General features: G+C 40.6%; 1 protein-coding gene across 1 annotated transcript in view; it reads right to left on the bottom strand.

Moving 5' to 3' along the window:
* spire2 (spire-type actin nucleation factor 2) overlaps nt 1–23936 on the bottom strand; it is a 30252-nt gene that overhangs the window by 3945 nt on the left and 2371 nt on the right. Inside the window, exons 2-14 of the mRNA XM_018703634.2 lie at nt 15016–15059; nt 14145–14531; nt 12703–12783; nt 12411–12575; nt 10103–10189; nt 9706–9823; nt 7998–8164; nt 6399–6621; nt 4449–4576; nt 3025–3162; nt 2859–2926; nt 1633–1660; nt 364–461 (exon numbers count right to left, since the gene is read on the bottom strand). Of these exons, the coding sequence (XP_018559150.1) occupies nt 364–461; nt 1633–1660; nt 2859–2926; nt 3025–3162; nt 4449–4576; nt 6399–6621; nt 7998–8164; nt 9706–9823; nt 10103–10189; nt 12411–12575; nt 12703–12783; nt 14145–14531; nt 15016–15059 (1732 nt within the window). The remainder of the gene's footprint in view (nt 1–363; nt 462–1632; nt 1661–2858; nt 2927–3024; nt 3163–4448; nt 4577–6398; nt 6622–7997; nt 8165–9705; nt 9824–10102; nt 10190–12410; nt 12576–12702; nt 12784–14144; nt 14532–15015; nt 15060–23936) is intronic.

Raw genomic sequence — 23936 nt, 5'->3', positions numbered from 1 at the left:
GCTATTAAGTCTCGTTAGAGTCTCACCATATGTGCAGCTAAAAATATAAGATCTGGCATGATGGTGGCGCTGGAGGGAGGATCACGGAAATAAAGAGATTTTGCCATCGGCAGCTTGAGTGTACAGATTTTATGCTGATTTGTCTGGTCATAGATAATGACATATGATGTCTGAAAAGCTCAATTTGGACAAGGGTGGCACCATTTTGAAATAATTGGAGATTCCACAATGGAAAGGATGTATCCTCTGATGAGTATGAATGTGATGAATAAACCTCACGACCTTTAGCCTTTAGCCAGAACTTTAGCTTGTGATTCTCACAAACAGGTTCTCTGGTGGTTTTACAGACAAACACAGACTCACTTATAGACTTGGCTTTTGTGCCCATGGCTCTTTGGAGTGCTGTGGAAGCCCACAGTGTACACAGGTATATGGGCCATCTTCTTTGAGGGAATCTTCATCTGGAGCACAGGAGGAGACACAATAAGGAGGAAACAGTGAGACAGAGGTCGAAAGAAACGAACTGATGTGACGGGGCACAGCACACTTGAAGGCAAAATACGTTCATACGAGCATTTCTACTCAGCACTGTCACACGGTCACAAATGAACATATAACCTCAAAAAATGCACAGGTATGTATTTCAATAAAGACAAAATACAATAATGTTTAACAGAACAAATGAGTCACAGCATCTCAACAAACAGCCACATTACACACATCACACAAACAACCAAAACACAAACAAAACACACACAAACAACCTAAAAATCAAACCTACACAGCACAGACCCACACATCCAACATGGCCTGGGACTGATGTGACTAATAAAAACCAACAAAAGAACAGAAGAACGGACGTCAGCAGAAATACCAGCCGCCTCACTGAACCTGACAAACTGAAATTATATGTTAACAGAGGGTAAAATATCCCATTCAAATCTTTGTATTACTCCACAAAGAAATATATACAGCATACAACAAAACTGACTTCAACCCAGACCAATATCACTAAAATGTTAAGGAATTACAAATCCATCCATGTCCATTTAATACTAGTTTATTTGTTTTTAGGCAAAGCCTGGGAAGAACGAAGCCAATTCATTCTTTGACTGATGATGAAAGATTCATACTTCAGCACCATATACAACAAAATTCAGAACGACCTTCAGTTCTTTTATTTATCTTAATGTTTTGATCGTCTGCCTGTATTTTTAAGCATGGATGACCAGTCTGATACTAATCTGTGCAGAGATGTTCTGCTGTTCTTCAGATGATTCAGCTGTTCATCACTGGATGGGTTTTGTTGCTTTACCTTCTGCTTTAAAATGCTCCAAAGATTCTATTGCATTCAAGTTAAGGACATAGTTCATAGTTTTAAATCATTTTTATTCTCAAATTTGTGTTTGGAATCATCATCATCATCATCATGTTGGAGTTTTCCTCACCTGCTGAGCTTAATCAGCATCTTTTCTGTTCGTACTGAATGTACACACCTGCTCTGTTATCTCACCTACACATTTTTAAGATGTAGCGATATTACATATGGGTGTACTCAGTTGTGTTGTAAGCACAGACTCATACTTCTAAAATGAAGCAGAGAGTGAATGCTGTAAGTGTTTTTATTTTTACCTTTGCACTGCAGGAGACACAGACAGACCTGTAACACAAACGGAAATCAATCAATACAACTATATTCCTGAATAGCAGATGGGTAAGAAGTATGAGGTTTGCTACCTTAACCGGGCTGTTGATCAGTACTGACTACAGTTAGCTGCAGTACTCCATTATTAAAGCTGTTAAAATGTTTTATGTCCTGCGTCAAACAGAGTTTAAGGAGAAGAAAGGAGTGAGCTCAGCTGGAGACTTGTTGTTTTTCCTGGTCTCCACAAAGAGATAATTAAAATCACAGCTTGTTTAAAGGGAAATTTTGATTTGTTACAACTTCGTTTTTATTTTCACAGTTTTGTCCCTCACTCCCATCAGTAGTCATTATACTGCACTAATCAAGTTAACTGCTGGGATTTGTGAACGTGGTGAAATCATAAAAAAAAAAAAAAGTCAGATTGTAAGTTGTAAATTTACATTAAAGAGAAAATGAGGGCAAACAGTAAATTTATTGGTAGTTGCACATGCCAATTCAGTTCTACATCCAAAAGTGGTTTAGATAATCTGGTGAACTTGTTGGTTTTCTAACAACCCGTCTGTTTGATCATATTTTGTGCCTCATTAGATTTTATAGTAGTGGATTCCAGGAATGACTTAGTGAGTCTAAGACTGTGATTAAACTTTAAAGCCCATTTAGTTAACATGTATAAAAATATAATGACTGTTTAACATTTGCTCAATTAGAACATTCAGACAACATTTAATGCAAAATATTATGTATTTTAACACTGCCCCATTTGCTTGTGTTTGTGTCAGAACAACAAGTAATGCAGCTGCATTGGGCCCTTCTTTATCAACTCATCCTATCTTGCCTCCATTGTATCTAAAGAGCACTGAGTCTACAGTAGACCTGGGGAAACTACACTTAAATGTCAAGCAGTATTTATAGTACTCTGTGAGCCAAGTGTGTGTGCACATTGTTGAATACATCTTTTTGTCAGTATAGAGGCTTTGAAAATGTCTGTAGACCTTCATGCTGTGAGATCAAATTTATAGAAAATATATTCCTGTACAGTCACACTTAATGAATAAAATATGAGTGGTGGAGGTGGGTGGTGCTTTGGAGAGACTCGTGACCTTATTGGCTACAGTCCTGGAACAAACATCAAGCAACATTTAAGGACGAATGTGGGACGAGGATTAAACTTTTCAGAAACTTTTAACTTTGAGATCAAAGTTTTCTTTGATACCTTTTACACAGTAAGCAGGTGGACGGCCACGAGAAGAGAGGGAACTTCACTCTGCAGCAGCAGCAAACCTGACACACACACACACACACACACACACAAGGTCAGTCCACTTCCTGTAAACACAGCACAGTGAGGTACAGCACTGAGAGAAGTTCCTTTCCATTACCTTGCCTCTCTTCAGGTTGTTGTAGAGCTCTTTGCTCTGAAGGAACTTCTCCATCTCTGCTTTGACGAGCACTCGGCGCACATTGATGACTTCATCCACCGTTAAGGCGAGACTCTCCACAGGGTGGCTGAACTCCTCCTGATACAGACCACAGGAGGAAGAGGAGATCCATCATCTGTCCACCCATCCACTAGTTTTACATAATAAAACAGTGACTCTTTGAGCAGTGTCACATTTTCTAATCTCATTTTTTCATGGTAACGCTGAATTGTGGATTTTTCGCTACATCATGAACACCGATGTTATTTTGTTTATTAATAAAAATAAAATACACTGATACTGATATTTTTTGACTGCTGTTTCCTTGGTCAAAAATAACTTTAACAAGTAGTCTCTGAAGTGCTCAGAATGGAAAGTTTAACATCTACAATTCTCTGGCAACAAAGAAAAATCTTTTTGCTGATAAAGCTTTTTATAAATGGACCTCATGGTTTATTCTATTACTATTCTTAATATACTTAATATTAATATTTAGTCATCTGTGCATCCACACAAACATTATAGTGATGGAAATAAATGTCATTTTATTTAGTATCAGATCAGAAATCATTTTGAATTCATCAGTCTGAAAAGGTTTATCTCCATACTGTGAATATTTGTCACCACATCTATCCGGTCAGTCTCTGTTGGAGGTTCAGTCTGTAACCATTTTCGCATTACAGCTTTCTTTCTTGCTGCTACTATCTTTAATAGATATTTGTCTCACATAGACAAATGAACTGCTACACTCCCCAAACAGATTGTAGAGAGAGAGAGCAGTCAATCCCAGCACCAAAAATGTAAAGTATTGCTCATATTACCTCCTGCCAATATATGCTCCAAAATATATGGAAATGATCTGCCAGTTGCTCTTCACATGTTAGTCTAACATTATATGTTGAATGTGTCTAATGGATCGAAACAGATTTGTCCTTATCTTTATACATGTCGATAAGTATGTTAATTAAACTGGCATCACATTTATTCACAGATCTCATTATTAAAATAAGCCCTGGTTTGTAAATGTCTAAAAAAAATTCATGTATGTCTTGAGACTTTCTGAAAGATAACCTGTTCTCCCTTTGATGGATCTGAACAATAAGAAGTGATGCCAGTTCTATACCAATGATTCCTCCCATCAATCCTTGCCGCTTGAAGTCAGGGGTCAAAGGTCACCCATCTCAGCAGTCTAGACTGTTCAAGTAGTGGTGATTTAGTCCTTAATTTAAACTGTTAAGAGAGCTGCTCTGATTTGTAATGGAAACAGGTTGAAATGATGTCACTGCACCTGCAGATGAAACTGACTTGATAAGATGAATATTTTTGCACTGTGACTTCACAGGAAGCAGAGTGCCATCTCTCATGCTGCTGTGATTCTAACTCACCATCCACTGGTGCTCATCTCCAGCTCTGGAGCCCGACGTGGTCTCTGAGCCCTCTGTGGTCTCATCAACTGAACTCAGAGACAGGCGGGCCGGAGAGGACGGCACCCAGCCGTGACCTGGGAAGGAGGCTGGGAGTGGGGAAAATGGATGAGACGTGAGAGAAGACAGAGAGGAAATAATGAGGGGAACTAAACAGGACTGAATCAAATGAGGACAGCGTCACTGAGTGAATGAGAGAAAGCCACAAATCCCAGTCTCACAAGTCCATGAATTACACATCAGCCTCTTTCACTTAGCCCCATCTCAGATCTCAGGCCTTCACAGTGTCTGTCTATCGACTCTGAGGCTGTCATGTAATATTAATCACATTTCAGTAGAGTGATTCGGCCCATGCTGCTACAGCTGTAACTCAGATCTGCCCAGTGGCAAGTCTACCAGAGGAGAAAAGAAAAGGCTCGGTTAACTGACAGTGGGAGGGGGTTAGAGACAGACCACACAGAGCTGAAACTGGGAGCCTCTCTGATCCTGCAAAAGGAAGGTGTCAATTTGGCTCTAATGGAAAGTAAACAGGCTGAGAGGAAGGCTGGAACAGGCCGGCAAACATCACTGGTACATGTAATTTGGATCAGCTGCCGATGACAGCTGAGGCTTACAGGCTCGCATCCTCACACTCACACAATTAGGGCTGCACAGTCACCTGCTGGCAGTCCTGCACTATATAATAAATCTCCATTTAGCTATTACTCTGGTTTGTCCAGGGGCTGTGGCGTGCTGCAGCTGCAGCAGCGTGGATCGGCCTGCAGCCGTCTCGTGGCTCAGAGTGGATTGAAGTCAGGATCGTTTTTCAAACAATTACCTCTGGATATGGATGACGAGGCTGCTAATGCATGAATCATGGCCATCAAACAGATAACATCCTCCCTGTGGCTCACATGCAGTGCACAATTCAAACCCATTAGCTCCTACCCTCCTTCCCTCAGTTTGACTTTATCAGCACATCTTTATATTTGATTAGAATCCATCACAACTTTCCCAGGAGCTTCACAGCAGATGTGATCCTTGTCAACTCCCCGTCAGCACGGGCTGTGAGGATTTCACCACGGCGGACTGACACGTTATTCAGTTCCTATTTCAGGGAGGTAACAGTAATTGAATGAGGTTTCTGCTTAAGGTATAACTGAGGATAGACTGGAATCAGTGGGGACACAACGTCTCCTTAACCACTGAATCGGTTTATGGCCCTGAAGCTTTGAAGGTTGAGATAAAACCTGTAAAAACATTTTACCTTCAACTGAACAGAAATTCTATAATTAAAATGGAAAGAGCTTGTGTTTCATTTTTAGCAGGAGATGTGAGTGGTTGTTGGGTTTTGACCTTCTGGTTTCTACACTGCTGCTTTCCTTCCAGGCCTCAAGGCAGAAGAACTGGAAACTGTAAGACAGTATTTAGACTTCTGGAAGCCAACGCATCGATTATTTAAGTGTTCTCCCTTCACTTGATATCAATTATATGTTCAATTATGAAAATCTTCAGTTTAAATGAGGATAAATATACAGATTGGCTGTACTGTAGTATAACTGGCACTGTGTCTCCCTCTGTGGGAAGACAATTAAAAGTGCAGCCAGTGTGAATCATCCGCCACAGAGGAGTCAGCAGGTTTTCATTACTAACACAACAACAGCTGATGTCATTAATGATGCTTCTTTGAGCCAAACAGGCGACTCGGCCAATGAAATGATCCGCACCAGAGTTCTGCTGGGATAAATGGGGTGAATTCATTAAACTATAGAATAAATGAATGTCAATGAAGCAATGTAAATATATTCATTCTTACTCAACTGTTTGGCTACGCTTAGTGTAAACCAAATGAAAAAACAAACTGCTGTTTCCTGTGGTGTTTAAGGACTCCTATGATCAGAGCTTATCTAAAACCTACATTCACATACTGACCTCTGTAATAAGGAGGTGGCCCGCCGCTGGTCAGGGTCCGGGACCGTGCCCTCTCCCCCCTCAGCCTGACCGCCCCGTCCAGCTGGGCCGACTCAGAGAGCGAAGGAAGCATCTCTCCGCGGAGCAAAGCCAGGTCGTGTTCTGAGAAGGAGCGATCTCTTTTCAGAGGCGTCGGGGAGCTCTCTGTCCTCTTCAGCTCCCCGCCCTCTGGGGATTCCTCCTCCTGCGGTGAGGATGGAGGGTGAAGAGGGGGAGGAAAGGTGGAGGAGGAAGAGGAAGAGGGGGATGAAGGGGCAACATGAAGAGGGGTTGGAGGTGAAGGAAGAAAATAAAGAAAAGATGAGGCGACGGACAGACGGCAAACACAAGATAATAATGTGTACATGAAGACATCTCATCTAGGACATGTACGGGATGTGAACCAGTTTTATGGAGCCAAATTAGAGCTGATGTGTTTTTTTTCATGACCTGAGACATCAACACAGTCCATATCACTTCACATGTGACGAGTAAACTGTGATGTTTGCAGCCAGAGAGCAGCACATTTTAAACATATGAGGAATAAAATAATAAAACACAAAAAACTACTAGCACTGAAAAACAAAACAGAGGTTTTGGCAGCATGTTGTGGACCAGCACTGAGCTCAGACTCTGATGTCAAATAAAGATGAACCAGGAACTGAACTCCTCTCTCAGCTCGCTCTGTTGCTTTACTCTGCTGTCATCAAAACACTGGGTTCAGTTTTCAATTTGAATAATGTGATTTTTTTCTCCATCTGGAAATCAATGAACAAGATACAAAATGACATTAAATAAACTTCAAGTATCAAAGCCTGAATGAGTCATTCAGAGAGACACTGAACAGATACTTCAGACTGAAGAGGATCTGAAGTATAAAAGCAGACTATATTAAACTGTGATCATGTCAACATGTACAGAAAATTGGTCTATATTCACAGTGAAGAGGAACCAGCTGGAAAACAGTTGTTTCAGCGTGAAGTGAAACTGGTCTGTAGTGGTTCCATGGTTAACTTCAGTCAGACTTACAGTATTTATTCATTCAGGCTTTATTCGTTTTTCTGTTCAGTTGAAAGAGAACAGAAATGTTCGCAAACTTAAAACTCTCATCTGATTTAACCTGGTTCGTTTTCTCTGTTGCTGGACAGTGGCTTCAGACTGGTCAACAGACCACTGCTGGATGTGAAAAGCTGCTGGTGACCACAGAGGAGGCTTCAACACCTGTGAGAGACTCTGTATATAAAAATGTGAACCTGAGGTGAAAATGAAACAGTAAACATGCTTTCCTCTCAGTCTGTACCTCCTCCACAACACTTTTTAAAATGCTGAAGTATAAGGGGGGAAAAACATTGTCAGGTTCTGATGTTTGACAAAGTGCAGAGCAGATGATTTCCCCAGCTGAGAATTTATTCCCAATCACTGTTTCACTCTCAACCCTTTGTGCAGTCTTACCCTCTCAGGCAACAACACATGCTCCTGTGAAAAACACCAGTCAGCCCTCAGAGACACAAACAATCATTCAATGATTCCTTTTCTTTTCCCCTCCAAGATTTCAGTTTTCCAGCTCCGGCCCAGCCTCACCTCAGATATGTTCATCTCCTCCATCTCTGCCAGAGTCGGGGCTTTGAGCAGGATGCGAGGGCGGGACGGCGGCCGGGGCCCGGGCTCTGACATGGACAGGTCGATGCACGAAGTAGATTTGACGTTACAAGGACAAGTCTGAGCCAGGCAGGGCAAAGAGCCAAATGCTGAAGGGAGAGAAACCAAAACACTGTCAGAGAACAAATAAGTAAGAAGCACTGAGATCAGAGGGCAGTGATCCAACATGTAGGATGTTCTGGGTGCAGCGTTTTCGCATCAATAATTCACTGCTACACTCATTTTTAGACATGGGTGTAATTACTGTAAACCAGCAACACCAAAAATAACATTACACCCACTGGATTTATTGTTATTGTCACTGAATCATGTTAGGTGCAGAATTTACTGTTGATTTACAGCTTAAATCAGTGCTTTGAGAACAAACACAACTTAAAACTGTACTAATTATGTTTCGATAATAACAATGAAGTAAATCATTATGTGAAAGTCAAACAGACTGCTCATAATAAAAAAGAGATTTTTTTTAGCATCTTTCAGCTGATTGTTTTGGTTTGGTGTTTTTTTTCCAGCTTGTTCTGCTGCCCCCAAGTGGCAAAAAACAGCAATGACAGATGGTGGAATAAGTAAAAACTGATGGGTAAAACAAAACAAACAAACCTCCTTATTCAAGTTGATCTACTTCAGTAAGCCAAAGACGCCAAGACCTGGTGAGCAGAGACAGTAAGCCACAGGATTTTGATGTCTTTTAACCACACAGAGTACACACCAGCTGTTGAGGATTCAGTGTCAGCAGGTATAAAATGCTGGGTTGAATTCAGGTACTTTTTGTTGAGAGACGGTTGCTCTGACCATTAAATCACTCTGCTATACATGTTGCAATGATAACACTGCTTGTTAATAATCACTGTCAGAGATCTGATCTCTTGTTTTCATAAATTACCGACAGCAGCTTTAAACAGAGCAATTTGTTAAAGAGATTTCCCTCCTCCTTTATCAGCGGCCTACACACTGAATTACACTGACCTTCATCTGTAAATAAGTCAATATTTATGAAATGTGATACCACCTCCACATGTGCTGTAGCTGTTAGACACTGCAGCTTACAAAGTCGTATGCAGCGCATGACTGTATTGACCCTCACAGGCTACTGTACAGAGTGTACAAACTAGAGCGTCAGCCCTGAGGTCATTATTTAGCAGTGTGTGTGTGTGTGTGTGTGTGTGTGTGTGTGTGTGTGTGTGTGTGTGGCCCAGTCTCCTTCGTTGCAACATTTGCTCTCTGGATATCACAGCAAGAACACAACAAGGGTCACACTGAAAGTCCTGCAGAGGCAGTTTAGAGACAAATACAAACACACAGTATGATGTCAACAACAGCCACCACACCTTACCTTTTACATCATTTAACATCACTGTAAATCCAACTGGTTTTTGGGTTGACAAATATAAAACTGGATCATTTTACTAAAAGTACTCTTGTGTGTGTCTGCTGGAAACAAAACAAGGTCTGATTATGATTCTGAAAAGCAGTGAACATGTATTTTATCCTAATCAGATAAAACTTTGTCTTTAATAAAGACAGATATAAGCACTTCCTGTTGTGGATCTTTTTAGGAACATTATTAAAATCAGCAATTTCATGATGTTTTGTATTTAGTTCTTTAATAGGTGAGTGATGGTCCTCTTACGTCTGGAGCTGGGCAGGACCACAGGCCTGAGCTTTCTCTCCTGCTTGATCTCAGCCAGGACCCGGTCATGGAGGGACTGCTGCTGGGGGGGAGGAGGGGGGAGGCTGCGCTCTGTAACCTAATGAGGAGAAATAATTAGAACATATTCACACTTCTGGGAAACCTAAAAGAGATGACAAAGGAAAAAAAAAAAAAAAGGACAAGTTACTGTATGTATCCAAATCCAGGCTGCTGTAGTGAGGACTTAGCAGTGACATGGTGTAGGCTGAAATAGGTGAGCCACTTATTTATGCCTGGCTATTATACACCATTCTCTCCTGCTCTGGTATGATACACGCTGAGTGGTTTTCAGGGTAAATACACACTTCTGTGGTGAATTTCTGTTAAACCCACTCACTGGTTTAAGTGGAGGTCTTGATCTGATGAAATCCAGAATCAGTTCATGAGCGTTTCTCTTCACTCTGGTGGGGATGTCACCATCCACCTGGTTAAGACAAAAAACAAAAAACACAACAGCAGCTGTAGCACTCTGTCTGTTAATCACAGTACGGCTGCAGTGAAGGCCTTCAGTCTGGCTCTGATGAACTGGACGACACTCATTGCTTTTGAAACGTTTTAGAGTGAAAACACACATGAGTCATGAGTTAACTACACTCAGAATATTAAAGCTGCTTCTCTGGCACAAAGCACAACACTGACATTTTATCACCTGATGCAGATGATACAGCAAACACGTCTATTTATCATCTACACATCCAGGAGCAGAACTGGCTCCCTCTGCCTGTGCTGACTCAGCAGTCTGGCTGCAAATATTATCATTCTGCTATAGGGGAAAAAAACACTCTGGCTTCTTTGTATTTCTTTAAAACAATCATAATCATCTTGGACAGTGCTAATCCCAGAATCCAGCAACGGCGCCACTGTAAAATAATGCCTGGGAGAAGCTGTTCTGGTGTTACATTAGCACGTGGGGAGGCAAAAGTAACAGACATATGTCGAATTGTCAAAAAGATTTTAATCTTCGTCAAAACGTGCCATTTGTAGTGTGTATCAAGAATCAAGAGTTCTTTATTGTCATTATGCACCACATAGCGAAATTTTGTTTGGTAGCTTTCGGCATAAGCAAAAGACAAAGACACCATACTTTAAAATATACAGGCAGAAAAAAACAGCTATAGACACACTATACATATGTACATTAAAAAAGAAAGTAAGATAAGAATAGAATAAGATAAAATAAACAGAATAAAATGTGCAATGGATAAAATGAAACGTGCAATGGATCTTAGCAGCAGAGGAATGTAGAAAAGTGCAGCACAGTGCAAGTTCCAGTCTTAAGGCACAGTGAATGAGTGTGAGTGTGCCTGCAGGGGTCCAGGTGGTCTATGTGTGTGTGTGTGTGTGTGTGTGTGTGTGTCTGCAGAGGGGGAGATGGATCTCCCCGCTCTGGGGAAGAAGCTGTCTTTCAGTCTGGTGGTGCGTGTTTTTATGTTTCTGTACCGTCTTCCAGAAGGAAGTGGTACAAACAGTCTGTTGCTAATGTAGAGGCTGTTGTTTATCGTAGCAAAGGAGACTTTGAAAATGTCAACAGGCAGGAAGTGAAAGGAGTGGAGAATGCAACATGAGACACAGAGCCGATGGCAGGTTTATCCTCACAGTCTACATCCAGTGAGTCAGACCATGTTTCTGATCACCTGAACAGTGCCAGTCCTATATTCACTCTCCCTTTTAGCTTCTTTAGTTTTGGTCTTCACCATCTGTTGAAACAATATCTGGCTCCTCAGCTACTAAATGCTCCACTGTGTTCACCAGCTAGTTGCTAACTCTGTCTGTGTTCTGTTTGATGCTGCGCAGGTGGTGGACTGTGCTTTATCAGCTCTCTGATATGAGACAGTGTTGATAAGAGCTGTGAGACTGAACCAAAAACAAAGAGCTGAAAGAGCTGAGGGGGGCGCTGCAGAGTCAGGTGATTGTGAATGTAAAAATATTGATTAGTGCAGCTTTAAATAAGATAAAATATGCAATAAAACCTAATGATAATACATGATAAAATGAAATCCTGTCTGTTACAGAGCATTAGAAATGTTGCATCTGACTGTATGAAATTGTGCTTAACAGCAACAGCTGCCAGAGCAACAGAAGGCAGAAAGAAGGCTTCATTAATATTTGTGTTCTGAGTCTGAATTATGTATTTGCCTGTGGACAAAGCCTCAAGGTGACTCTGCCACATGTATGCCTGCTACATACCACTGTATCAAAGCCTATACAGTACACGGAGCAGTGGACTGCCTTTTAATGACAAACCTAAGTCACAGTCTCTTTCCTGTCCACACCCTCCATCTGATGAAAACATGTCCAGCAGGGTTAAGATTTCCAGGAGAAAGAAAGATACTTCCTCCTCAAGATTTGTGATGCTAATGACATTTCAACAACTCTGAGCATCTACAAGTCGACTGACACTTTAACTGACTTTTACTGTTACTGATTTTACAGTGCACACAATGAAATTTAAATTGCTTTAAATTGCTGTTTATAGTTCAACTGCTTTGACATGTTCAGAAATGTTAAAAAGCTCCTGGAAACTTTCTGCTTTCCTTTCGACTCCTCAGTGAATGGCTCTACGTTACTCACCTCAAGACTGTGTGCATGCAAGAATCAAACTAAAGTCTACAGATCTTACATCGTATCTAATGGCTGTCTCTCACCATGACTTTACGTAGCTGGAACTTGCGCGCTCGTATGTCCTGCATCAGCATCTCAAAGGGTGTGAGGCTGAACTCGGTGGGCAGCGGGTTGAACGGCTGCTCCTGCACCTTCTTCAGCTTCACTCCCTGCCTGAGCTCCTTCATCAGCTGCACCCACAGACGTGCCTGGGATGGAAACAGCAACAACACACACATCTGCATGTGTCAACAGGACAACACTGGCTTCTTCAGTCAAACAACACTGTTGTATTGTCCTCCCAGTCACACTGTGCCCTCTCTCGTTTCCTCTCACCCAGTCCCTGTGCTTCAGTGCGTCCAGTTCAGCTGTAGAGTTGTCCTCCAGAGCTTCCTCTGTTGTGATCTTCTTCAGCATCTGTGTACCCAAAAGGAGAGAAAGACGCTTTTTTTTTTTTTTTTTTTTTTTTTTACAATCATCATTTTTTTGTCTGCCCTTCGTTTCCATCACCGTCTCTACCTCCTTCACTTTTAGTTCTGTGGTTCGGTCATTTTAAGACAAGACTCGGCTGTAAAGTTTACAGCCTGACACACTGTTACTCCTGCAATGTTGTGTGTGTGAACTCTGAGGCAGATAAAAAAAAGAGTCGACTGACATTTTGTGATTCAGCTCCAGGGGTCTTCTCAACGGATGCATTGACTCATGGACTTTTAAAGGGCAGGCCTGGAATATTCTTTAAATGTTGGCAGTTTCTGTACAAGCCAACAGGTTTAAATATTAGATGCAACTTAATTTACAGATACAATCAAAACTGAGTCACGAATAATCCCACAGACAAGCCATGAGTGCACACAACTTCTAAAAGTTCTGTAGGTCAAAGTCGAGTCTAGAGATCAGGCTGCAAACTGTGATGGATATTTACAGAACAGAACTGTGTCCTAATTTCACATTTACTTTTATTTTCACTTTCAGTTAAACTAAACTAGGGGTTCGTTAATCATCTGTCTAATCTCCACTGGATTTCTTCTAAGCCAAAAGAGATGTAAAGTAGAAAAAGTCAAATAATTGGTTTTGCAAGTATTTAATAAGGAAGAGGATGTATTCAAACGCTGAATAAAAACTTGGTAACATGTTGAACATAAAATACGAGTCATAGTGCCTTTCTGGCAGTGGAGGTTTTATTCATTTAACAACAATTTCAGTTTTTATTTGTCTTTAATGTATGTGTTGCTTAATATGTTGATTGTTATGTTTTTTGACATGTTTCTTGTTCCCTGTAGCTGTCCTACTTTGTCTTTTAAGTATGTGGAATGTTTTATTTGTGGTGTCAAATTTCCAATAAAATGAATCTTGAATCTTGAATTACTACTGATAAAAGCAATGACAAAAACTATAACAATAAGACCCTATTTGTATTTAAGAGGAATAATCTTTAAAAGTCAGCTTGATCCCAATGACTGAATTACATATGATTCTCTGATCACATCTGGAAATAACATGAGAGCATCTACTATCAGTTTTTCTGCCTCACGTACATCAACAGTTCAACAAGGGTGAGTCACTGCAGTGATGCGTTGTCTGCTCTGTAGCATGGAAACATGAGTATTAGTGCTGTAGGACTGTCAGCATTTCAGATTCAGAGAGTGTCCACACAGCGAGGTGCAGGAGGCACTCACCTGTGTTTATCCCCCCTATTCTTGGTTACACTGCTACAAAGTGAAGTGGGCAATTGTTATGAGCAAGGGTTATGTTAATACTGACTAGACAATCTCACATACCTCCTTAGCATCTCTGATCTTGATGAGGAAGGTCTGCAGCTCCAGAGTCTCTACAAACAGAGCCCTGCAGACAGCCTGGTAATGGTCTGGAGCCAGGTTTGGGTTGGCGAGTCGAGACGCACACAGCGCCATCACCTGGCGGAACATACACACCGGCCTTATCACCCCCCCCTGCTCCTCCTCTTCTTCCTCCTCCTCCTCTTCCTGCCCGCTGTACCCTTCATCTGTTGTGCCGTTACCGGCACAGCTGTCGCCCTCTCCGCTCTGTTCCCCCCCAGCCATGCGCTCGATGAGGCGCTCCAGCTGCGGGCTGAGCTCCCGCTCCTCACTGTCATCCAGCCCCCAGTCCAGCGCTCGGTAGATGGCCACACCCAGAGACTGGACCACCTGGACGAGGAGAAATACAACAAGACAGCAGGTTGTCCTTTAACAATGACATTTTTAGATTTGTTGATATCCGGCAAAACAAGCAAACTACTCCACTGAGATAAAACATTAAAATGAGTTTCATATAAAATAGGGCAGGTCATGTGTCAGAGTGTGGTGAAGGAATTTAAGTGATGTGGATCAAACTTCAGTGGGACTGTGTATATAAAGTATGGCTGACAGTAGATCTCAGTCATCACCTCTCAGCATCAAATGAGAGATAATGGAGACAAAAACTATTCAATTACCATTAACATGAAATTTACAATATGCTGATGCAGAGACATCTTTAGAAAAGCTCAGTTCTGTATGGTGGAACAGAAATTCAGAATTTTTGAAATAAAGTTCATGTCACTGAGGAAAAAACTGCTGATACTTTAACTAAATTCTACAGTGAAATACATTTAAACAGTTCAACACTTTGTGTCTCCTCTTGTTTTCTCACCTGACGCTCTGCAGTTGGGGGAAGTGGAGGTCCGTCAGTTTCATCTGCAAATGAGGAGACACACAAACAATCAGGACCTGAGACTTTAAAGGACAGTTCTTCAGTTGACTTTTTACTTTTCCATCCAAATGTTTATTATGACAGATTCTCAGTCATATTTCTGCTCAAACTCCAGAGTTAATTCACTTTTATCCAGTGCCTGACAACACAGAAATAAACTAAACAAACAAACAAAAAGGAAAGTCAATAATAGCTCATCATAAAAACAAAGTGATATATGATACACAGAATATAAATTAGTGATAACTGAAATAATCCTAATCCTAACTTGAAAGCAGTAAAGAAAATCTCTGTATTACACATTATAAAAATAAAGATCAAATATAAAAAGACGACAAGCAGTTACCAGCATGATTTTTCATATTATTTAACCAAAACTGAAGTTTATGAAGTGACAGAACTTGTTTTTATCATTGACCAAAATAAATCAGGTAATTTGTTTAGAGATTATGTTTTGGGATTTTGAGCTGGTTTCATCTGACAGGTGTCATCTTTTTTCAGGAAAAAATGATTTTCTTATTCTATTAAGGCAGAGTAATGATGTGAATCTTACCAGATGTTCTTTTTCATTTTTACTTGTGATGGCGAAATCATCCTAATTTAATTCTGCATCTAAGGTTTAGAAAGTTTCTGTGAACCATGGAACACAACATTTTCACAACTTCAATCCATATTTTCAACAGAGGGTTTGGTTTAAAGAATTTGAATCTTACAGTGTAATATACTCCCAATGTTTTTCTGCCAATGCAGTTTTAACTTTTAATTTCTTCAAGCAGTGATTCTTTTTAGATCGACATGACTGTGTATATTCTGGAAGGTCACAGCGACAGAGACAAAACAGGTGCTACTTCTGATTTCTGCTCTGATTTTCATAATGCTCTCTCCAAAACGAAGCTTTCAACCAACAGCTGGTACTCTCTGCTGTTCTGTTAAGAAAACCTCATATAAAATTTGATTTGTCTGTTCCTGCACTTGCAGTTATACATTTACAGTAGCAAAAGAAAGCATGTGAACCATTTGAAATGACCTGGTTTTCTGCATTAATTGGTCATAAAATGTGATTTGATCTTCATCTGAGTCATAACTACAAACACAATGTGCTTACGCTGATAACAGACAAACACACCCATTAAACATTCACAGTGATGGTGGAAACAGTAAGTGAATCCTTGGATTTAAGAACTGGTTGAACCTCATTTGGCAGCAATAAGCTTAAACAAGTGTGGAGCTATGGATCAGACTGTCGTCAGGTGAGGTGAGGGAGAAAACATCAGGCATGCAAGCAGTTGTGCGGGGAAAAATAGGCTTTTATTTGTAGCCTTCCATGATAATGCATAAAACAAAGGCATAATGGGGAAAACCGCTTTGCGCTCTAGTGCTGCTCTTCACAAAAGGAAGCCCAAAAACTCTCCATCTTACCCAAATATGTAACATAATGGTTCGCCTTTTCAGTTCAAACCAGCCTATCAGGTCAGGGCACAAAGACATGCAACAAAAATATACACTGTTTTCTGGCACTTATTCAGTCCAACAAGGCTGTAACCTATTCTTCAATTTACCAACATTTATACAGTGCATCCACCCATCCATTATCTATACCGCTTATCCGTGAAGGGTCACAGGGGGCTGGAGCCTATCCCAGCTGTCATTGGGCGCGAGGCGGGCTACACCCTGTACAGATCAGGGCCAACACATATAGACAAACAACCAGTCACAAGAAGCTCTAACAAACTGTTCTGGTTTCATTGACTGGACTCCAGGTTTGTTTACATCTGTTACTGATGTCACTGGCCGATGGGTTCACTTTTTCCACGCTACGCTGTGATGTTGTATTCAACACAAGAGCAATTCAGTGATTTGTGCGTTTTTAGTCAATTTTTTTTTTCATGATTGTAACTTACATGAAGATCTCACCTAATTTTAAGACAAATTTCTACATAAATGTAGATAAGTCTGTACATACTAATTATAATTGCTGCCTGAGGCGGCTTTAAACAAAAATCTTCAAACAGGTTGTTTGATATTTGTGCCACTAACCATGATGGCTGTGAACTTTATATCAATAATAAAAACTGTCTGTCTGTCTTCAGTCTTCTACTCATAAAAACTAATGTGTTGCTCCATATGTCCCACAGTGGTAACTGGGCCATGTATTATAATGTCGCAGCCAGGTTTGCGTGCCTATGTGATTGTGTGTGTGTGATTGTGTGTGTGTGTCTGTGTGTGTGTGTGTGTGTGTCTGAGAAACGGCAAAAAAGCTCTTTCTCCCAGCTCAGATGTCAGTAATGACACCCGAGAGGCCCGAAACTCCTCGATCAGCAGCTCTCACTGCGGAGAAACAGGAGAGTGGACAGATGAGACAAGCAGGAGACAGAGACAAAGGCAGAGAGAGAGAACCGGTGTAAAGACCAGGGAGAAGAGAGAGAACGGAGTAAGAGGTAAAAGGAGAGATGAGAGAGATCAGCAGAAAAATAAGAGGAGCAGGGGGCATGTGTCTGGATGTGGTGATGGGGGGGAGGTCAGCCTACCACAGCAGCCTCTCCTGTCAACAACAAAGTGCTGAGAGCAGGACATGAACGTCAGACGAACAGAGCATCACTGTGTGAACACAGATGCTGCTTCAATCTGCAACAAAAGGTAGCAACTGACACTGAAGGAGGGTGAAGAAACTCTCTATTATAATGTCCTCGCCACAAGTGATAACATGAAACCAAACCTGTCAGACAGGTTCAAATAATGCAGGGCCAGGGTCACGTAGTGTAACCAATGATACTTCCAGCAGTTTCTCACAGTTATGGGTCGGTAAACACAGAAGAAGACAGGAATCTGCACAGAAAACACTTCCAACAGTCCTCAAAGTCAGAACATAACAAAGCAGTTAGCCATATGGATATATGGACTGGATGTTTGGGCTCCTGAAATGTTACAGTTTTCCTCTGTTGTGCTGTAGTAATTTTTTTCTCTTCTCTATAAAAGCAAATTGCTTTAATTTTCAGCAGCTTAAAGAAGAGCTCTGAGAATGCTAGTCTGATATTACAACAGGAGAGAGCAAGACAAAGTCTGCATCCATGTTAGCTGCTCTGTGAAGCTGTAATGCTCATTGCGAAGACAACCAAAGTGGATAAAAAATCTTAAGCAGCTGTGGTGAACTAACTATAAAAAAGAGTTTTCAGCCACGCTACCATCTCCATGAGGCTGTACCTATATGCTGCAGCCATGTTATCTTTCACAAAAGAATTACAGAAGATAAAAATTAATTTAAATTAAATCCATTATTGACACTACCACACTGGATTTAGTTAATTTAAAAGCAGCTATACTGTAACTTGTTTCACTTGTTAATGAACCATTCAAAATACCTTTAATGCACAAAAATATCTAATTTATGTGAGTACAAGGTTATCAACCATCTTGGAATAATGCATGAAGACTCCAGAGTCAGGAAGTTTCCCTGTTTTCCCCATTCTGCTGACACTGCATGAATACAGTGTTAGGAATTTAAGTTAAGTGCTAATGTGAGTAATGACACAGTTAAAATGCAAATATGATTATATATAGCAGGTGAAATGTTTAAACTGGGTTGACATTTTTTCTGACTTTAACTTTGTTTAAGCAAAGGTGGAGCACAATGTCTTGTTCCTCAGTGTTATGTTCCCTATCACTCTCTTAGTTTAGCATGTTAGCAGGCTAACATCAGCTAATTTGCACTAAATAAACTCTGTAGTCCACTATATTTACTTAATCCATTTCTCATATTTGAATGACTGAATTCTCAACATGCAGCGTTTGCACTACTACTGCTGTATTACTGGCCTCATCTTACATCTGATATGGAACCTGTGTTATGCTATGTTCTTCTTTCGCTATTCTCTACCCCCTCTCCCCCCCCCCCCCCCCTCTCCTTCTTAACCCAACCGGTCGAGGCAGATGGCCGCCCACCCTGAGTCCGGTTCTGCTCGAGGTTTCTGCCTCTTAAAAGGAAGTTTTTCCTTGCCACTGTCGCCTAGTGCTTGCTCTTGGTGGGATTTGTTGGGTCTCTCTCTGTAAATACCTATTTTAAAGAGTATGGTCTAGAACTGCTCTATATGAAAAGTGCCTTGAGATGACTGTTGTTGTGATACGGCGCTATATAAATAAAATTGAATTGAAATTGAATTGAATTTGCTCTACATTGCCCTCAATAATTCCAACAAAAAGTTTTGCTTACAAGTTCTCAATGAACTGTGTTTATAGTTAAAGCAACATTATATGTCACTAGGTTTTCTTTGAAATAACATCTTTAAAATTAGTTAATGGCATACTGACTTGTTAACACCTGTTCTTACTCTATGTAAGCTAGCTCTGCAATTCCAGTGTTTCCCTCCCATTGTCTTGGTGAGGCGGACAATGGCCAGCATCCATATAAAACTTTATAATATAATGTATATGATTATAATCTAACTACATTTCATTACAATTCATCTTATAGCAGCAGACATTTCAGTCTGACTGAAACTGCCATCGTTTTAAGCAATGCCCCCATGGCTAACATGCCTAAAAACAAGGACAAGGAGACACATACACAGACATGCACTCACACTATCAGCCATCTGTTGCCATGGTAATAAGGTCTGAGAGATGTAATTCAAAGAAGCTGAATTGAAAGAGTTATGAATGAATAAAAAAGGAGGGGAAAGAAACAAGAAAAATGTAAAGGCAGGACAGAACATTTCTATTTACAGCTGCCAACTGAAATGACCTTTAACTCATTATACAACAGGTAGAGTGTAGCACTTACACCTTCACCTAGATGTCAAGTCAAAGTTGACCTTTGTATTTATTGCAGAAGAGCAATAAACAAGAGGGATTTCCTGATGCCTCCTCCAACCTAATGGCTCTCCCTGTGTTTTATCTAAGCAATATCACTACAGCTATATATATATATATATTATACAATATCTATAACATCCTGTGCAGTATGTGTTTCATTTCATCAGCTTGCTGAGTTACAGAAACACTTCAGGACTGGGGGAGGACTGGGTTCTGACCCACACTGCTAAATCAAACTCTGCTCTGCACTCAGAGGGGTGTGGATGACCTAAAACTACACTGTGAGACATCTTTTAGAATTTGGGTTCAGGACTAATCACTCTACTGACACAGCAAACTGCTCTCACACCTGAGCTACTGCCTCAATAGCTGCTCCCCAATTGCACTTTCCACTATTAAAGACAATAGATGCACTCTATAAACAAACAGTTAAAGTACTCCAATATCAACACTGTCATATAGTTGAGAGATATCATTTATCCAGTATGGAAAGTTTAGAGAAGTACATGGACCTATGTCTCATTTTAAAATTCTTCATGAAATAGCACTGCGTACTATGACCCACTTTGTTAACTCATGGACAGTATCCAAGATAACAAGGGCAGTTACCAGAGGAGACTGTAACTCTCTTTCCACAAGGATATGGAGCAGCCAGCCAGGGGGAAAACACAGTCAACTGAATTGGGGGGGGGGGGGGGGCACGCCACCCAGAGAAAGATTTTAGCTGTTAAAGCCCAAATGTAATGGCATATTCTAATCCCCCTACTCCATTATATACACTGATCCAAATTATTGGTTATTTAAATGAGTTTTCCTCCCGACTGTAAACACGTAGTGAATTACCAGAGGAAGGAGATAAGGCTTCTGGTCTATTTCAACCCACACAGTCCGTAAACAGCTATTAATATTTAAAACCACACATATTCCTGACTGACCAGAACTTTTGTAATTAAGAATCATTTGACCTTATTTATTATCTTTTTCATTTATTTATTGACACCTCAATGTCTCACAAGACATAACTCCGTGATGTTAAATGTATTGTTTTACTGGTGAAGGACATTTTGTACATGCAGCAGCTTATCAATTTTGTCTGTCAGAAGTAATTAATAATGACATTAAGTAATATACAGGATTTAATTTGCATTAAACTCATCTCACCACCAAAGGATAGCCAATTCACTGATTTAGTCTCATAGCTGATCTGCACCCCAGTTTTTCTCGGTTCAACAGCCCACAGAGTTGACCTGGCATCCAAAATCCCCAGATCCCAATCTGATCCAGCATCTGTAGGATGATCTGGAACAAGCCAGATCCACAGAGGCCCCCCATTCCACAACCCACAGGACCTAAAGGATCTGCTGCCAATGCCCTGGTGCCAGACACCACAGAGGTCCTGGTCCATGCCCTGTTGGGTCACAGCTAGTTTGAGAGGGACCTCCACAATATGAGGCAGGTCATTTTAATGTTGTGTATAGATATCCATTCAGATCTAGAGTTGCATGTTATATGGACTGACTGTCATGCAGCAAAGCCTGTCTCTATGTGAGAGATATTGTATGATCTCTTGAGAGGCGGAGAGCTGGTGTACTGGGAAAACCTTGCAAATTAAATTGACAGGAATCTCATGTTTCAACAATGCACAATCAGTGAGCTAAAAACTGCTCCTGAAAAAAAAAACATTTGGGTGCTGTAAGCCTCTGGACTTTGACATCCAGCTTTAAATAAACACCCAGTGAATCATCTCGCCCTTCAGCCTTGTCCTGCTTCATTTCAAACTGAGGAATCACTGGAGATCTGATGTTCCTCCAGTTCTGATCCCCTCTATTTACTGTTCACAGCGTGTGCAGGAGGAAGATATCCAAAGTTAATTAGATGACAAATCAGGAGATTTTCAGCCGCTCACGCCAACACAGTCATTGCAGCTGCAGTGAGCACAATCAGTTTTTACGAGGCATAGTATGACTTCTATCAGACCTACTTCATCTTAAATCCATTAATGAGGCTGAAGGTGCTGTTCTATTAAAATTATCCTGACTCACACAAGAACAGATCTGCACTCGAGATGGGAACAAACATGTCTAAGTTCAAAACATCAGTGGGTTGGGTATGAATACTTTTCTTTAGCAAGGACTGAAATGTCTCTGTACAACAATGGATGGCTCAACAGATACATTTCCTTCACCTACTCTTTGATCAGATTGTTTCTCATACATTTAATGTCATACAATTTGCCAGTATCAAACTATTTCAATATGCCCTTTGAGTCAGGTATGGTTTTTGCTTGTTTTATGTGCAGTCAGCAAAAACAGATTTCGCCACACACAAGATTTGTCCCCAACACAGGAAACTACACACGACACTGTGCATTATTCAGTATTAACTGAGGAAGTAATGCGTGCCAAATGGCAGTTGGATTCTGCCATTTATATAGAGGGGAAATAATATTTTCTAGCTTGCATGAGTTTATTCCAGTACCATGATTCAGTTTGTGGTCAGATTTCTACTCTCTGATGAAGAGTGGGCCTGACAGTCACTGCAGACTGCACACATGCTCTCCTGTTTACAGGGCCACCTCACATGTTTCATACCAGAGAAGAAGACTTGTAAGCAGGAGTGTTGGTGAGTCCAGCCATCTCTACTGTAGGCTTTAACTCTTCATCCAAATTAAATCAGGTAAGCAGAGTGAATCTGTTTCAGAGACTCAGGATGATAAATCAGGTGTGTGTTTACATACAAGATAAGATAAGCTAGCACACATTAAAATGCTGTGTAGTGCAGCTTCAATCCAGGCTCATATTCAGATTCACATTAACCTCCTCCTCTGGAGACTCTTAGACAACTTGATGAGGTTTAGATTTCCAGGAAATTTATTTCAGGCTGTCCAGACTACCTGATGTGCATACTAATGTTACAGTATTCTGTATATTCACATTCCCAGGATGGAGTAGCATGAACACACTCAGTAAGACTTATTTTAGAGATGAGTAGTTCCATTCAGTGATCTTTATGAATGAAACTAACTGAGCCTTTAATTGTCAAAAAAAAAAATTCATGTGCACACAATAACACACAGGAACATGACAAATCCACCAGGATGTAAAGAAGTACTATTCCTCCTGTTCTGACTTGCCCCACATCAAATATTTCAACTACATATCATGTTCGTGAGAATGAGATGGACGACCTGAAAACATCACTGAGGCATAAAGATAAATAATAATCATAACCAAGAAAAAAGTGAGCAGGACTACAGCAGGTTAGGTTTTAGATTAGTTAGGCTGAATTTATTCACTATAATTGTTTTGAATGCTCTGTGTGGGTGAAATGTTCCTGTCTATTTAAAACCACAATTGTCTCCTTGTGGAGAGAGAAAGAAATAATTCTTTGACATTTATTGTGATAATTTATTGTGATAACATTTTCAGGTTTTATCTGTGTGACATTTGGCCCAGTGGTAGATTTTAGTGACACTACTGTACATTAGTATTTGTAGGTAGTACATACCAATAAAAACAAATAAATTAAAATGGTCTGCATCAATGAAAAAGCGGTTTCCTCTACAGCCCAGTTGTCTAAAACCAGCATGTTGTTTCTGGATGAATTTGGAGAAACTGAAATGGCCCTGTAGCTGACTATAGTTTGCATTAATAATGAGACAGACTCACTTCATGCTGGTTAAGGGATTTGCACCACTGCTTTGATATGCACAGTGTTTACATGTGGATCAACAGAGCATAAACCAACACAGGCTGCTGGTATAAACCACTGTGTTAATGAGGACTGAACAGGTCCCCACTGAGAGCTGAGGGTTAGTGATCACAGTTAAGTGTTTGCAGCTGTGAACTTCATAGTGCACCAGGATCTTAATAAGTGCCAGTGTACCCCCTGTGGTCCATGAGGGGGGACCAGTGGATCCTGAGCAAACTGAGCAACAATTGAAAGTCAGTATAACTGTATGACTGAGGAGAATACAGAGGCAATTAATATCTCTCACTACTAACTATGTGGACTGTATATGACAGAGAATTAAAACTGTAGGTCCCTGGGCA

The sequence above is a fragment of the Lates calcarifer genome, linkage group LG10 (assembly GCF_001640805.2).
Source record: "Lates calcarifer isolate ASB-BC8 linkage group LG10, TLL_Latcal_v3, whole genome shotgun sequence".
Taxonomy (NCBI): Eukaryota; Metazoa; Chordata; class Actinopteri; family Centropomidae; genus Lates; species Lates calcarifer.
This window is presented reverse-complemented; position numbering and strand designations above follow the sequence as displayed.